The following is an 18,644-nucleotide window of genomic DNA, read 5'->3' as shown; positions in this document are numbered from 1 at the left end:
ATGTTTCTCAGCTTTCGCATTATGATTTCTGAAGTTTTTTTTTGCTGTCTGTGAGCCTAGAGATTTACTCCATATCTTACTGCTAATTTTATTTCGATTCAAATTATTATTGATTTTGAACGGTGGAAAACTACACTTTTTTAGGTGGAGTAGGGGGGGGGGGGCGGTATTGTGCATGGCGCCTAAAGAGCCACATCTTGCATTCTAAGGATCACCAGTGACATTTTTTAGAAGATGTTGCTTTTTCTGATCTTCAATTGACATTTCCCAATCAAGGTTCAACTGAAGTAAATTCTCTTCATTTTCTTGTTGATCAATTTTGTCTAGTCGACGAAAATTTCAATATGGATTATTGCTGGTGGATTAAGACGCACAAAAAGAGTTAAATACAACATACCTGAAAGGTTCTCGTCTCTTCGGGTTTTTCCAATAGTCGAAACACAGCTTCTTTGGAATCAGGTTTCACCTCAATTAATTCATGCCGAAGATTTACATTTATGTTCCTTTCTTCAACCACTTTCCATAATGCGTCAGCGTATTTCTTTACAGCAAAGATGACCCCAAGTGAAGAATTGTAAAATATTTCTGCATTGTTCCTTACACCATGCTAGGAAGAAAATTTAATAATGGTTAATACTGTTTGAAACAAGTTATAACCGAATAACTTCAAAATCATTATTAGCATCATAAACGCGGAATTCAAACTTGTCAAAAATAGCACATTTAGGGATAACCCATTTGCAAGTTTTAGGCCCGTTTTAAAATGATGGATTTAGTTTAATGACAATTAATTACTGATGTTTGTTACAATTATATTTAATGGCAATTATTTTTATACAGTTAATTGGCTTTCACAATAAGCTAGGAACCAGGTATGTACACAATAGTTTTACTCTGAAGCGAGTGGCAAGGGGGAGGGTATATGCTTATCAGGTACGATTAAAAAAGAGCAAAATATGACAGACTATGGCAAAAGTAATAGAATTACAAGATTGGAGAAGAAATGATGGTAACCTCAAAGCCCGTTAGCCCTAAATAAGTGCCCGCTAGGGAGATAGCCCCCCTCACAACTCCTCCGTGGCCAAACACTTATATGCAAGTAATTATGCCTCTATAGAAGTTAATATTATGTATAAGCCTTATTGAGGAGAATCTAATCTCTTGTCTCTCTAAGTTATTATAGTTAACATCAATTTGTCAGAAAATTGTTTGTAATATTGGTTAGGCTACAAATTATCCTCTGATGGCAAAATTTATCTTATTTTCTCGCTCTGGCAAAAATTAAAAGAAAAGTGGGGGAGGGTCAAATTTCGAAAAAGTAAAAAAGCAGATGATTCATGTAAACGAAACTACTGGCACGATAACAAAACTATGGAGATTTTTTTTTTGGGGGGGGGGAGGGTACACTTGGACAGCCTATTTTAGCACTTGATTGCATAACTGAGCAAGGATATTGAATTCAGAATGGACTTTTTACAGTCAGACCGACACCAGAGCTAGAAGAGCTTCAGAAATGAAGACTTTATAACAGACTTTAAGACAATCGCTAAAATTTTTCTTAAGCGAATATTTCGGTCATGTGTCGAACAGCCTTCATGAGGAATACATATCAAAACTAATCAGAAAAAAAACTCTCTGTAAAAAATTCGTTTGAAAATGCGACGAAAGATAAAATAAGATAAAAAAAAGGATAAGCGTCATAAATCTAAGAAAGGCCGCTACGAGATTGCTTAGAATCAGGACTTATTAGAATAACATTTAAGAATGATTGGATGCAAAATGTTTAAAAATATATTTCATAGTTTCCCAACATTTGCAAAAGTACTATAAGAATTGAACAACATATTTTATAATAGTGCTAGTTGAAGATTTTCATTGGGATTGGAAATATACCTTAAATACATAGAAAATTTGACGTTAAAAGGCTAAAACTAGGTAGGTATTTCAAATAATTTCATCCGAGTTGGAAAGAAAGGAACTTGTCAAACTAATCATAAGCAGTGCAATGGCGCTGCCTAAGTAAAGAGGGATATGGGCAAAATATATATATATATATATATATATATATATATATATATATATATATATATATATATATATATATATATATATATATATATATATATATATATATCAAGTCGTTACGCGTCATAATAGTTACGCGCCATTGTAGTTGTGTCCCCTATGTCCCACCTGTGAATATAGATATATATATATATATATATATATATATATATATATATATATATATATATATATATATATATATATATATATATATATATATATATATATATATATATATATATATGGTTTTAACTACGTAAAACTTGCGAATATACAACATTCTTTGCTGTCCCATTGTCTTTGCATATAAATAGATTGTCAGGTTTACCGACTCTTGAACATGCAACATATAATGGTCCATGGGAAAACAATCTGTATTCAGATCTATACCTCATGATTCTAATGATTGCCCTTGAGCTTTGTTGATGGTGATTGCTAATCGACCATTCCCTGTCCCGGTGTCCCGGTCGTCATTTACATCCCCCTGTTTCCCCCGGTGTCCCCGTTGTAGTTGTGTCCCTGTGTCCCGGTCGTCATTTATATTCCCTGTGTCCCGGTCGTCATTTGTATCCCGGTGTCCCGGTCTGTATATACATTCGTTTTTTAGTTTTGTTTTTCTCCTTTATTTTTTCCTTTTTTTTAGCTTATTTAGATTTTTAGATTTTTTTAGTTTTTTTATTAGTTTTTAGTTTTTTTTCTTTTTAGTTTTTTTGTCCCGGTCGTCATTTATATCCCCCTGTTTCCCCCGGTGTCCCCGTTGTAGTTGTGTCCCTGTGTCCCGGTCGTCATTTATATTCCCTGTGTCCCGGTCGTCATTTGTATCCCGGTTTTTTAGTTTTTTAGCTTTTTTACTTTTTTTATTAGTTTTTAGTTTTTTTTTGTAGTTTTTGCCTTTTTTTAGTTTTTTCAGTTTTTTTTTTAGTTTTTTATTGGTTTTTACCTTTATTTTAGCTTATTTTTTTTTTTTTTTTTTTTATTAGTTTTTAGTTTTTTTTTGTAGTTTTTGCCTTTTTTTAGTTTTTTCAGTTTTGACGTCACCTGATCCAGTTTTTTCAGGTGACGTCACCTGATCCACGATCCACAGATCCACAGACAACTTATTTTTATATATATAGATAGTTTTTTTTTTTTTTACTTATGTCCTGGTCGTCATTTATACTCCCTGTGTCCCGGTGCTTTGTTGATTGCTAATCGAACATTCCTTTTGTCCTGGTCGCTTTCTCTTTGAGTTTCGTCATTTATTTTTTTCTTTTTTAGTTCTTTTAGTTTTTACCTTTTTTAGTTTTTTTTTTAGTTTTTTAGATGAAAATTTTTTTTAGTTTTTTCTCTTTTTTTCTTTTTAGTTTTTTATTGGTTTTTACCTTTATTTTAGCTTATTTTTCAGTTTTTTCCCTTTTTTTAGTTTTTTTTTATTTTTTATTTTTTTTAGTTTTTTACCTTTTTTTAGTTTTTTTAGTTTTTTTAGTTTTTTAGCTTTTTTACTTTTTTTATTAGTTCTTAGTTTTTTTTGTAGTTTTTGCCTTTTTTTAGTTTTTTCAGTTTTTTTTTTTAGTTTTTTATTAGTTTTTACCTTTATTTTAGCTTATTTTTCAGTTTTTTCCTTTTTTTTTAGTTTTTTTTTAGTTTTTAGTTTTTTTAGTTTTTTGCCTTTTTTTAGTTTTTTTTTAGTTTTTTTAGTTTTTTAGCTTTTTTATTTTTTTTATTAGTTTTTATTTTTTTTTGTAGTTTTTGCCTTTTTTTAGTTTTTTTAGTTTTTTAGCTTTTTTATTAGTTTTTAGTTTTTTTTGTAGTTTTTGCCTTTTTTTAGTTTTTTTAGTTTTTTAGCTTTTTTATTTTTTTTATTAGTTTTTAGTTTTTTTGTAGTTTTTGCCTTTTTTTAGTTTTTTCAGTTTTGACGTCACCTGATCCAGTTTTTTTCAGGTGACGTCACCTGACACATCCACAGACAGACAACTTATTTTTATATATATAGATATATATATATATATATATATATATATATATATATATATATATATATATATATATATATATATATATATATATATATATATATTTTGGTTTTAGACCACTTTGGGCACTTCATTTTGACGAAGTTGTCGTAGAAACTTCGAAAAGGGCTCATTGGATTGAAAATCGAAAGGGCTAGTAACTCTTTTTAATAGTCAAAAATGATTGGAGGGCAATTAAACCCCTTCCCACACCCACCATTTCCCCAAACACATCCAATTAAAATTTAGAGATAGCCATTTTGTTCAATGTAGTTGAAAGGTTCAGAAATTATGTCTTTGAGGATGACTGTCATTGGATTGGTGATCAGAAGTTCTAATGCCCTTTATAAGATTCGGAGTGATCAGAAGGTGGATACCCCTACCCCCCACACCTCGAATTCTCCCGAAGTGAACCTGATAGAAATTTTGAGATTGCCATTTGATGTCGTAGAAACTTCGAAAAAGGCTCATTTGATGGGACTAGCGCCCCTTTTAATAGTAGAAAATGATTAGATGATAAGTGACCACACCCACCATTTCCCCAAATTCATCCAATCAAAATTTTGAGATAGCTATTTTAGGATGACACCCCCCCCCCCCAAACCGTCAGTGCAAGGGTTGTAAGCTATGCCCCGAGGGCATATAAGTTTTTTATGGAAAGGGCAGTCGTACAAACTCAGGAGGAGACTCATTGGATTGGGAATCAGATATTCTAATTCCCTTTTTAAGAGTCAAAGTGATCGAAGATATCCCCCTCCTACGTCGTTTTTCCACAAATGCATCTAATAGAAAATTTCATATGGTTATTTGTTGAAAAAGAGTCCAAAAATCATATAATAACGCCTTTAGGGTGGACGGAATCCCCCAGAGTCCCGGGATAACGGTTATAAGCTATGCCCCAGGGGCATATGAGGTTTTCTAGGGAAAGGGTGGTCGTATGAACTTTAGAAGAAGCTCATTTGATTCAAAATGAATAGTTCTAGTTCCCTTTTAAGAGTCAAACATGATGGAGAGCAGATAGCCCCCCCCCCTGACATCCTCTTTTTCCTAAACGCATTCAATTGAAATTGTGAGATACCTATTTTGTTACCAATACTCCAAAAACCACATAACAATGCCTTTAGGGAGGACACAATCCTCCAGGGCCCCCATGCAGTTTGTAAGTGATTCCCAGGGCATATAAGAATTCAATGGAATGGATTGTCGAGTAAACTTTGGATCTGATAGAGCTCATTTGAGTGTCAAAAGTGAATGGAGGGCAATCAGCACCCCCCCCCCAAGCCTATCATTACCTGAAACAAGTCCGACCAAAACTTTAAGAGAGCTATTTTTCAGAATGGACAAGGAATTATGTTTATCAGGGTGTCAACCTCCCCACAGTCCTCAAAACGAGGGCTGTAAGTTAGGTAATTCGTTCACAGTTTACACATGTATATGTTATTGAGAAAGGTATACATATTTGAACCTTACTTTCCAAAAGAGACGAAGAGTATTCAGGTGAGCCTTTCAGAGAACTAAATCAAAACACGTTATATGTATACGGATTGTCAAGAGGGTGCAACACAGGAATATCTGACTATATTAATTTGGGAAATTCAGGAAATGATAAGGGAGAATATTAAAAAGGCAATATTTCCATGATACCACTACCACTACAACTATCACCACTACTACTATCGCAATACTCCATTTACAGTAGTAACGGGAAATTTGTACTATATCAAAAGACACTATATGCATGCACATTGTCAAAATAGCATACCTTAAGAATTGATTTGGGTATTAAGTTGAATCTTTCAGAGAATACTTAAAGGGGAAGATCAACTCACCGAAAGCTAACATGTGCACACTACTGCTAATACCACATTTGCTACTACTACTGCTACTTCTATTGCAACTACTTGTAAGGGCTAAGACCATTGAGATGAAAATTTCAAAAACCGTATGAATATACAGGTTATCAAAATGACTCAGCAATGTCAAAGCAATGGCTAATTGTATTAGGTTGAAATTGTATTAGGTTGAAGCTTGTTGTGAGGGCTGTTGAACAAACCAAAAGAAAATATTTGCATCCTAATGCTACTGTTTCTACTCATACTACTACTACTGTTACTATTATTACTAATACTGCCACTAAAGCCAAGGCTACTATATTTATTTAATTCTACTACAATTACTACTGCTATTAAAACTAAGGATATTACGGCGAAAATTTTGGGATATATGGAAACTCTATGGAGCTAATTTGAAACACGCTATGTCCACACAGGTTGTCAAGCGGGCACATCAGAAATGCTTCATGAACGGTTGATGATATGTATTTACCTGAAACTTTTAGCGTGTGTTGAAGGGGATTTTGAAGAAACCAAAAGTGATATGTGCATATTGCGACTAATGCTGACGCAACTATTATTAGTGCACAAGCTATTGGTATTGATCTGAAGCTTTTAAGGAATATTTAGGCGGATGTTGAACTAAATCAAAACAAACTATGAGTAAGTGGACTTTCAGAATGGCGACAAATATGAAAAACAACTTATATTATTCATTTAGATCTTTAAGGGTAAGTTGTGGGGGATTTTGAACTAGCCAGAAGGCACTATACGTATACTTTTAATACTACCACTACATTTACTGTAACTCATGAGGCTAAGAGAATGCAAGGTGTTCAAAAGGACATATAAGCAATATTATAGGCAGCACCACTCTATAATAGCTAGGATTACCATTGAAACTTTCAAAGGAGCACAATTATGCAACTGACTCATCGTGCTTTAAAACTAAATGTTGCTTTAAATAAATTTTGAAGCTTTATATTTACAAAATTTTAACCATTGGGATACTACTATTACTACTTCTGCTCTTACAATTTAGATAAATAACAGGGTGTAGGTGGATCCAGGTTGTCAAACAGCATAGATAGAATCTTTGGGAATGACATTAAGTTTAATTTTTTAGGTCAACTTCAAAAGCTATATCATTAAATTAGAAAATACTGTTTGTGTCAGGATTAAAAACTTGAAAAATTTTCTCCAACATACCAAGAGGATCCCTTACTATGGTTTCTTATAGAAAAACACTGAACAGATATGAAATATTATTTTTTCCATGAAAAAGACTATGTCAATAAAAAATGAACATATATTAATATAGACAACTTTTTCCATAAAATAAGTATTTTATATATAATAAGGGGCTGCTACTCCACCAGCCTCTCACCCTTCCCACAAAGTTGACATTTTTTCTAAGTTACAGAAGAATGAACTCTCTTATGCAAGAGCAACGAGATAAAGACATTACAAAAATGGCAAACGCAGGCTGACTATGGATATTGAACTATAAATGTAGTCAGTTAAGCACTAATCAAACTTAGCATAAATAGTGGGAAGGGGGGGGGACAGAATAGAACCCCGTTTTCAAATAGTTTTCCTGGTAACGAACTGTAGTAAGGAGTGACCCGGCTCAATAGTAAACGAAACTCTAAAAAACGGAATTTTGATACTAAAAAGTACACCAAAAGAATCGGATTTTTATGCTAATTTTAAATATATAAGTTTCATCAAATTTAGTCTGTCATCAAAAGTTACGAGCCTGAGAAAATTTGCCTTATTTTGGAAAATGGGGGGAAACACCCCCCAAAAGTTATAGAATCTTAACGAATCACACCATCGCATTCAGCGTATCAGAGTACCCTACTGTAAAATTTTCAAGCTCCTATCTACAAAAAAGTGGAACTTCGTATTTTTTGCTAGAAGACCGATGCTAGAAGACGGGTGCGTGTTTATATATATTTTTTTTATCATTATTTTTTTTTGCCAGGGGTCATCATATCGACCGAGTGGTCCTAGAATGTCGCAAGAGGGCTTATTCTAACGGAAATGAAAAGTGCCCTTTTTAAGTGACCAAAGAATTGGAGGGTACCTAGGCCCCCTCTCAAGCTCATTTTAATCCCAAAGTCAACGGATCAACATTTTGAGATAGCCATTTTGTTCAGCATAGTTGAAAACCATAATAACTATGTCTTTGGGATGACTTACTCCCCCACAGTCCCCAGGGGAGGGGCTGCAAGTTACAAACTTTGACCAGTGTTTACATACAGTAATGGTTATTGGGAAGTGTACAGAAGTCTTTCAGGGGGGTTATTTTAGTTTGGGGGGATTGAGGTGAAGGGGCTATGTGGAAGGATCTTTCCTTGAAGGAATATGCAATGGGGGAAGAGAAATTCAATGAAGGGGGCGCTGGATTTTCTAGCATTATTACAAAAAAAAACATGAAAAATAAATATGAAAACGTTTTTTCAACTGAAAGTAAGGAGTAGCATTAAAACTTAAAACTGAACAGAGATTATTACGCATATGAGGGGTTTGTATCCTCCTAAATACCTCGCTTTTTACGCTAAAGTACTTTTAGTAATTTCAACTATTCATTTTACGGTCTTTTTGATTCAGGGGTCATTCTTAAAGAGTTGGGACAAAATTTAAGCTTTAGTGTTTAGATTGAGGTATTAACGAGGGAACAAATCCCCTCATATACATAATAAAAATATAAGAATATAAAAGTTCGTTACGTAAGTTAATTCTTTAATTCTAAAATACGTATATTTTTTACTAATAAAAACGTTCGTTAAAAATTAAAAGTTCTAGTTGTCTTTTAAAGTAACAAAAAATTGGAGGGCAACTAGGCCTCCTACCCTACCCCTTTTTTCTCAAAATCGTCTTATCAAAACTAAGAGAAAACCATTTAGCCAAAAAAAGAATTAATATACAAACTTCATTTTAATAATTAAGTGCGGAGAGCCAAAATCAAACATGCATTAATTCAAAAACTTTCAGACATTAAATAAAAAAACTAGTTTTTTTAACTGAAAGTAAGGAGCAACATTAAAACTTAAAACGAACAGAAATTACTCCGTGTATGAAAGGGGCTGTTCACTTCTCAATGCCCCACTCTTTACGCTAAATTTTTTTACAGTTTAATAAAGTAGAATTTAGAGAAAGAGTCAAACATTAGCGTAAAGAGTGGGGATTGAGAAGGGAACAGCCCCTTTCATACACGGAGTAATTTCTGTTCGTTTTAAGTTTTAATGTCACTCCTTACTTTCAGTTAAAAAAACTAGATTTTTTTATTTAATCATATACAATAATTGCGTTTTTGTTTTGTCTTTAGCGTTGCTATTTACATTCATTCGAAAACAAAAATCTTAACATAATTTCAAGGTTGATGTGTAAGTAGAAGCTTGACAACTTTTTGGCACACCTGAAAATAGACACATTCAAAGGCCTAGTGAAGTTTATAATTGTTACTCTAAATAGGGGGGGGGGTGTAACTTCTTTACAAGCCAAGATCCCCTTGAATCACTAAATATGAAGCCACAGAGAAACTACTTTGTATATATTGCATGTTTGGCAATTTAGTTGATACTTAACTTAAAATCACCTTAAACGTCGCTTCTTTGTAGTCCTAAAAATATTTTCTTAAACCAACAGGAATATTGCCACACCCCAGTTAGGAACCTCTCTTCTAAAAGCAGCTTAGATAGTTTAAGAGAGCTCAAAAAGTAATATAATAATTTCCCTGATTAATACGCTGAAACTTTAAGACATAAATAATTAAAAAAGTATGTAGCATCAGCTAGTCTATGGCAACCGTTCTTAGAAACTGACAAAAATATACTTCCTCAACTTTCTTAGCAAATATACGATAAAAAACTTAATAGATATTATATACTCTGATAAAACCAAGCCAAAAATGTCAATGAGAAAATGCACAAATATTCAAATGAAAATAAAAGAATCTAGAGCGAAAATTTTAACTTGTATCAAACTACTAACCTCACAAATTACTAACCTCACAAACAATTGCTCACCAATTCCAAATTCCAAGCAGAGGGAAATAAGACAGTCCAAAATATGGAAATTTTCTAAGCAGGATCTAGCAATTTTTTTCCTTCAACATTTATTACGGAAAGATAGCACGGTCTTGATTTTACTGATTTTACGGTCTTGATTTTACTAAGAAATGATTTTACTCCATTTTAATACCGAGGTCCTCATGCTCCATTTGCAGTATTTTAGCCCGCACATATTCAGGATAAATCTTAAGAACTAATCCTTGTTGGCAGGAATTAACATACCTGGAAATTCTACGTTAAAAACCAGTTTTTCATGCTATTTTTCAAGCCTTGCAGATCCGAAAACATCAATTAAGCGCCATGCAGCGTCAGCATTTCCATAGGGCAACGGCTATTCATAGGAGCACAAGTAATTTATTGCTAGACTAAAAGGAATCCCAAGGCCCCTCTCCCCTCCCCAAGGCTGAGTTTGAGCATGAGGCGGCTAAAGACTAGCTTAAGTTTGAGGCATAATACAGAATTACTAACCTTCCTCATATATTCATCCGCTATATACATTATTTTTTGTGGTGCTCCAGGGCATTTGATCAGGGTGTTAGGGAACGTAAAGATAGCATTTCCTCCTTTGAAGTCTTTTAGTGAACGAAATGTTTTATCCACGTAATTTGCAGAATAGTTTGAGCAGACGCCTGGCGTTTCAAATGCTTCTGGCAAACCTTCGATCTGGAAAGGAAGCAATGTCAAGCTAGAGCATGGAAAATGTCTCGAGTATTTTAAAATAATATCTCCTCAGCTTAATATGTCATGATTTACAATTAGGCAATGGAAACCACATCTTCTACTTGAAGAGCCAATACTAGCCTCTCAAACAACCCGGTTGTTATAAACATTTTGGCATGTACCATTAATTTAAAAGAAGTGATATTATTATCGGCCATTGCAACTCTAATGAATAGACAAGCATCATACACTAGTAATTAATAATAAAATAAAAAAAAATGAAAAAAAATTTTTTTCAGAGAAAAGCAAAGAGTTATGTTAAACCTAAAACAAGCACTTTGCTAAATTTTGAATTAAAGTAATTTGGATTTCAATCAATGAGTTTTGTATCTGTCGTGATATCAACAACAACAGAACGACAAAAAATATATCATGAGGCTTATCAAGATTTAAAAATAATAGTAGTGACTCTCGCCCCTTTAAACCCTCTAACAGCCAAGTGCTGCTTCCATTTTCCTGTGAACCATGTGTATATTTAATAAAGCATTTTTATTTGTCCAAACATTAGAAAAAATCAACATAATAATCAAGATTACTGGAAAGAACTAATGAAGGTAGACTGACTAGTATGACTAATTCCTGGAAGTTCTAGAAATTTCCGATTTTCCAATGTCTTGATTCTTCAATAATTTTTTTTTAATGTCTAATAATTGCAATAAAGCATAAATGGTGCTCTGGTCTTTAAAATATTTAGGAGATAGTACCCCTATCGTCGAACAATTTTGATTCATTTTAAGTTTGCCTTGATTATTCATTTAATTCCTTATTGTTTTAGTATTAATTTATTCGTCTATAAAAGCATCTGTTATTATGTTTGATGTGACTATTCAGTTTAATTTCTGTTCATTTTGGATAAAATTTATTCCTCCCCTAAAATATCTTGAATTTTCCAGCATTTTCAATATATACACATCTTAGTCCAAGACTGTATGAAAAAATCTTTTTATATTATAATTTATTGTAATAATTTGTTTGTTTAAATAAATGCGGTCATTTATAAAGAACAGTTCTGTTTTTTGTTAAAAAAAAAAATACTAGTCAATGTTTAAATGATTTTACCAAAATAATATAATCATTTTACCAAAACAATCTTTTCATAATATATTTTTTTCGTAACAACTTGTTTGTTTGAATAAATAAATGCCAAAGTCGTCTTTTAAAAAGAATTCTGCTTTGTTGCGACAAAAAGAAGAAGAAGAAAAAAAAACGTCGCGAATCAGTACAGATTTATTTTTGTCTCAACTGAGCTTCCCTTGATCATAAAATTTTATTTGAAGTGTCCTACATCGCCTGAAAATTTAAAGTAAATGAGGAAAACAAGAATTCGATTTTGTCACGCTATGGATCTGTATCAAAACGTTTTTCTTCCAAAACTAATTATTCGGTCCCTAATTATTCCTATCCTGAAAGATACAAATCGATTGGAAGAAAACATTATTAGACCCTATTTTCAATAATTCCTTCCTTTTTGGCAAGTTTGGACAAGAATACATAACCAGTAAGTTAATAGCGGATGAAATTAACAGCAAATTAAGTTAATAGCAAATTAAATTTGTACCAATTTTTGACATATTGAATCAATACAATATTTTCCCCCATACTTTCTGTCTTTATTGAGGTCTCCTTGTCTCGGTCTATATGTCCCCTAAGCCAATCTGAGAGAAGAGAATTTCATGGCCTAGTTTCAGGTCACATATTAATAAAACCATTCTCTGCAATATTTCAGTTTTTTTTTTATCTATCTAGCCCTCTCTATATGCATTGTAATGTAAAAACCTATCAAAGACTTTTTTTTCGGCACTGGGCCCACCTGGCCAATAAACTTATGAATTCTCATTACCAAAGCGATTGGAGATGCAAAATTTATCAGCGAAGAGAAATTTATGGCCCTGTTTTTGTGCATCCCGGATCTTTAAGTCTTTAGGGTTGGAATGATAAAAAAAATATTTAAAGTTAAGTAGCTCGGCTGAACATAAGGAGTATGAGTGGGAAGAAAAGTTTTGGCCATTTTTGGGAGGAACAAACTTTTTCAATTTTTTCCTTGATTCTATAGCTTATTATATAAGTTTTGAGGTTTTAAGAAATAAATTATAGCCTTTTTTTTTCAGACAAATCAAGGAGTAGAAATATTTTTGTATTCTTATCCCCTTGTCTGGACACAATACATTTTGATTCCCTTTGCCATATTTAGACATTTCCTGAAAGTTTTAACTCTATCCACCCCGACGTTTCCAATATATTACGGATACGCTATTTTGATGCCCTAGATGAATAAATTGCCTTTTATTTTACCCCAATACCTCACCGTAAATAGATTCATAGTTACTCTGGGGCTAGTAATACCAAAACTTTAGGAAAACAAGAAAAACATATTTTTTGGCCCCCACATCCACTCTAATTGAACATGAAATTTGAAATTCCCTTGCTCCCCCCCAACATGCTAAAAGCTTCATATCCATGCTCAAATGTTGATCCCAAGATGTTTCGGATATGTCATTTTGATAGTCTAGATAAAAAGATTATTTTTATTGGCCTTCGGTCTCCCCCTAGGTCAAGCCATAAGGTCACTTGGCCCTCCAGAACTCTTCGAAAATTTCAAACCGATGGCCCAAGATGAAGCTAAGATAGTGCAGATACTCTGTTTAGATAATCTGGATACGAGCGGCTGCTATTCTTTTACATCGTTACTTCATCGGGAATCAATACTAGTGCAACACAGCCTCATAGTGCCAAACCTTTTAAATACATTGGAAGCCGCGATCTTTAAATATTTCCCTCTGTATGCTCCTCTTCAGAAACCAAGGGTAATAAGTCCATTTGCTCCCAAAAACCCTTAAAATCTGAACTTGACCCCCAAAACCATTCCTAACCTCATATTGATCACCTGACAACATACAATGTCTTTTGGATTACCTCGATACTTCACTGTGAATAGATTTTGGCTCCCACAGGGGCTTACAGTGCAAAACGTTTAGGTAGATCAAAAAAATTGAAGCTCCTTCCTCTTCACTCTCCTCCAAGTAAAAATACGTTGTCCTTTTCCCACTCTTTACTCCTGTAAGGTTTTAACCAGATACTCTAAGTAGTTCCCGAGATTTTGCAGATGCGATATTTTGATAATTTCGCATTGCATAACGTCTCTTCATTTACATCGTTACTTAAACGTGAAAAAAGTATAATTCACATAGGGAATTAAACTGCGAAAACATTTAGGAGGATCAGCTAAATCAGTGGTTCCCAACCGGTGGTACGCGTACCCCAGGGGGTACGCGAAACCCTCGCAGGGGGTACGCGAAGGTCCCAAAATTAATTTAGTTTACATCTTTAAAACTTGTTTCTGACTCAGTTCCAACATTTCCCTTAAAATCAGATAACATAACCCATTGTACGTAATTTCAGACTTATTTTCAAAACTTTCGCTTTCAGTAACCCGCTAATTTTTCTCCATAGCCGTAAGGTCTCGATTTAAACTCAGCGAGTTCAGTATCTTGTCATCTGTTGAAACACGAAGTTCGTGAATTGTGGTTGCAAACAAAGATGGATAGATTCCTGATCAGGAATAACAAGAAGCCGAATGATGGTACCCAAAACTCTGAACCTGCACCTAAGAAGAAGAAATATGACGAATCATCGGTCAAAGTGCGTCGATATTTGTCAGAATACCTAGGGCTCGGATTTTAGTGCGACAAAGTCTGATCCAGTGAATGCACAATGCGTTCTTTGTGGTCAAGTCTTGGCCAACAGTTCCATGAAATCTGCGCATATGAACCGGCATCTCAGCACTGTGCACCCTTCTCATGTCGGTAAGCCCATAGAGTTTTTCAAGCGTAAACAAGAAGCATTCGCTAGTAACTGTTTGGAAATTGCAAAAGTGGCATCAGTTTCTTTAAAGGCTCTCCGGGCTTCGTATGCTGTTTCATATTTAGTTGCGAAATAGAAAAAACCGCACACCATCGCCGAATGTCTGATATTACCAGCACTAGTGAAAGTCAGTGAAATAATGTTTGACAGGAAAACTGCTACTGCCCTTCAGTCTATACCTGTGTCGAACAATACCATTTCAAGAAGGATAGAAGACATTGCAAGCGATATTGTCATGCAGGTTATTGAGCAAATAAAGTTGACGAAGAAGCTTGACGAAAGCACGGATGTGTCAGGTGAAGCCCAGGTGATCGTCTTTGTTCGATATCAAGACTGTTCTGACATAAGAGAAAATATTCTGTTTTGTCAAAACCTACAGTCAAGAACAACAGGAGAAGAACTATTCAAGGTGATTGACAAATTCTTCGCAGAAGGGGGCATCTTGTGGGACTGGTGTCTATCAGTTTGCAGTGATGGAGCTGCCGCCCTAACAGGGAAGAATAATGGGCTCATGGCCTGGATAAGGAAGAAAAATCCAAAGGTGAAGTGGTTGCACTGCATCATTCACAGGCAAGCTCTTGCATCGAAAAGGATGAACGCACATCTGCACGAGACCCTCAACGAGGCTGTAAAAGTGATCAACTTCATCAAAGCCCGACCACTGAACTCAAGAATGTTCAAGTTGCTGTGCCAAGAGATGGGTTCAGAATATCAACATTTACTTCTGCACACAGAAGTTCGCTGGTTGTCTCGTGGGAAGATTTTAAACAGACTTTTCGAGCTTCGACAAGAAGTTCATATGTTTCTTCTGGAGCAAAAATCCGCATTCAGTTCACTTTTTGAAAACCAGGACTGGGTCTGCAGGCTGGCCTATCTTGCGGATATTTTCGACAAACTGAATGACTTGAATCTGTCAATGCAAGGTTTCCGGACGGACGAACTCTCCCTGAATTCGAAGATGTGTGCTTTCATCAAGAAATTGGAGTTCTGGCTTAAAAAGGTTCAAAGAAACAGCGTTAGTGTCTTCCCGACCCTTGACAAGTTTGCGGACGATAGTGAAATTGATAACCTCAACACAATCTGTGATTGTATTCGGGAGCATCTGACAAAGTTGCGAGATGAACTTGTGTCATATTTCCCATCGATTATGAACCAAGATAGAACGCAGGATTGGATCCAAAATCCATTTGTTGAAGACGTGACCTCAAGCTCCGGTCTTAGTGACAAGCTTACAGAGAATCTGATCGAACTTGCCAGTGATCGCGCCTTAGAACTGAAATTCCAAAATGTAACTGTTTCCCAGTTTTGGCTGGAGGTGAAAGGAGAATACAAGGAACTAAGTGAAATCGCCATGTCTGCTTTGTTACCATTCGGATCCACTTACCTTTGTGAAGTGTCATTTTCGGCAATGTCATTGATCAAAACCAAACACAGAAACAGACTGAGTGTACAAAATGACCTTATAATTGCCGTTAGTGACATCGAGCCAAGATTTGATAATATTTTAGCAAAAAAGCAGCCTCAAGTTTCTCATTGATTTTGTACGTACATTTAAGCACCGTCATATTGGACAATAAATCTCGTGTTTTTGAAAATCTGATTTTAGTTAAGAAAAAAGTAAACCAACGATTCTCAAGAAAGGGGTACGCAAACTTTTTGGGCCTTGACTAGGGGTACGCGGACCGAAAAAGGTTGGGAACCACTGAGATAAATAACAGTCTTAGCCACTCCCAGACCGCAGCTTTGGATTAGCCTCCCTATTTCTTTTACGCTACCTAAGACTTTCAACTCCATCCTCAAGCCGTTCCTAAATACAATAGGTGTGATATTTTGATAGCCTCGATTCACATAGTGGCTTTTTATTTAGTTCCACCCTCACTCCCCAAGTCGTAGCTCAAAGTCGAATTGGCGCCCCTCAACATTCTATGAAAGTTTTAACTTGATACTCCAAACTGTTCCCAAGACATTGCAGATACACAGTTTTGTTAACCTGGCAGAAAATAGTGTTTTGATTTACCTTAAAACTTACCTATACACATTTTATAGCTCTAATAGTAGCTTGTAGTACAAGAGAATTTTGGTGGATCAGTGAAAAAAATGTCTATCCCCTTTTCCTTCTCTCGGACACAACATTTAAAGTCTACTCGCCCATCCTCCTTACCTGTCAACAGTACACAAAAGTTTCAATATCATCCCTCAGGCCCTTTTCAAGATATTGCAGACAGAAAATTCTGATGACCTGGATACACATAGTGTCAGTGGTATTGCCATAATGATTTTAAAGGGAGCCCCATCCCGTCCTTCCAGCAACAGCCAGCGAGTGTTTGTTACGTCATAGGGAATGTTTTGTAAGCGATACATATGTCTGTTACGTAATTGGGGTTGAGGGTGACATAATCTTGCGTACCCTGTTGAATTCGCTTCAGTATTATTTCTGCATCGGAAGGATAAACATCTACATCTTGTTTTAAAAAGTGAAAATGGAATATTCCAAGAAGTGTGCACATGATAAAGTTGTCGTGGCAATGAATGCTGACAAAGATAAATATTTAAATTATGAAACAAATGCTAATGGCGATCTAATTAAAGATGAATGCATGCTTTGTTATGAAAGTAAGGAATTAATTTTTTTTCGGAGTACCGAGAAAATCCAAGTGTTTTAGAGGTGGATATGCGAGAGTAAAATCTCCAGAGAAGTTAGTCTTGAAAGAGAACGCAAACCTAAAACTTTTAGTTCTTGAAGAAGGCCAACTTCCTCCTGATGGTAAAACGTTACCCGTTGATAGATCTTATCACCAACCTTCTACAATTATCATTTAACGAAAACTAAATAGAAGGCAAATGTACCCCTGCAGTGTCATGCAACATAACTTGTCTAGATGCCAAAACTATTACTTATGTAAAAACAATGTGGTAACAGACAGAGAAATCGCAAGTAAAATAAAATGGCACTAGCACATTATCTGCAAGGTAATTAAATGTGAACTAATGAAAAACAATGTTACTAGCACCAATGCCACGGACACATTCATTAAATCATAAATCAATCTATAAAGAAATAATAGGTTTGTTACTAACGGGATTTAATGTTAGTCTATAATCCATAGTAAGTGTCAGGATTAAGAATGACTGGGTTTGAAAAGCAAAAAATCATACAGAATCTAGTAAAACTGGAAAAATGTTCAATTCTAGATGATAATTTCCTAGAGTTATCTTTTCAAAGAAAAATATTTTCTGAAAGAATACTTAACGGTATAATTAGAAATGAGTCTCCATCATCGGACTATTGTATGAAACTTTTACGTCGTGACCCAGATGCATTTACTCAATTTATTGATATATTAATTGAAGCCAAAACGAATTGAAACTGTGATTTTGCTTTTAACCACTACATAGACGGACATTTTGCAAGGCAAAAGGAAGAAGATGAATTTCAATACGTGCGATGTGGAAAAGGAAGATTAAAATATTTCTTCTAAAAACAGCACGGTAATTTGGCTCATTCCTAGCATGGGATTTTAAAATTGGCTAATATTATTGGAGAATTTATTGTGTCATAGGAACTTCGACTAAAAGTTCAAATAGAATAAGAAAGAATAAGAATGATCATACATAAGGGATCTAGTGCTCACTTTGTTATACTCGAGTTTCATTCCAAGGGCCACAACTAGATATTCATATTGAACTTTTTCACCATTACGAAGACTCACAACATTTTCTCTAGGCTCAAAAGAAGCAACACTGTCCTTGATCCAAACTGCATTTTTAGGCAGAACTTGTGACATCGGTTTAGAAGAGTCTTTGAGTGATTTCATGCCTCCTCCAACTAAGGTCCACATTGGCTGATAATAATGAGTCTGGAATTATGGCAATAATAAATACTAGTAATAGGGGGGTAGGAGAAAATCGCTTGTCCAGGGAGGAGGGACACATGGCCCAATAGCCCTAATAACCATATATTCTTAACTAGCGACTGATAATCTTGGATACTAGGATGACACAGAATCATAAACACTAAAAATAAATAATAAACAGCTTAGCAGCAGGAGTCTCGGTAAAGCATAATCCCCCTCCAAAAAGAATATATAGTACAC

General features: G+C 34.7%; 1 protein-coding gene and 1 long non-coding RNA gene across 2 annotated transcripts in view; one reads left to right on the top strand and one right to left on the bottom strand.

Moving 5' to 3' along the window:
* The window catches only part of LOC136025004 (uncharacterized), a 136,812-nt gene that overhangs the window by 17,160 nt on the left and 101,008 nt on the right, over positions 1-18,644 (top strand). The gene's annotated exons all lie outside the window — the stretch shown is intronic.
* LOC136025002 (sulfide:quinone oxidoreductase, mitochondrial-like) overlaps positions 1-18,644 on the bottom strand; it is a 64,395-nt gene that overhangs the window by 18,145 nt on the left and 27,606 nt on the right. The window contains exons 4-6 of the mRNA XM_065700628.1: positions 18,183-18,407; positions 10,438-10,632; positions 398-607 (exon numbers count right to left, since the gene is read on the bottom strand). Of these exons, the coding sequence (XP_065556700.1) occupies positions 398-607; positions 10,438-10,632; positions 18,183-18,407 (630 nt within the window). The remainder of the gene's footprint in view (positions 1-397; positions 608-10,437; positions 10,633-18,182; positions 18,408-18,644) is intronic.

This window comes from Artemia franciscana, chromosome 3, assembly GCF_032884065.1.
Source record: "Artemia franciscana chromosome 3, ASM3288406v1, whole genome shotgun sequence".
Taxonomy (NCBI): domain Eukaryota; kingdom Metazoa; phylum Arthropoda; class Branchiopoda; order Anostraca; family Artemiidae; genus Artemia; species Artemia franciscana.
The sequence above is the reverse complement of the archived record's forward strand: the minus strand, read 5'-3'. Positions and strand labels throughout refer to the sequence as shown.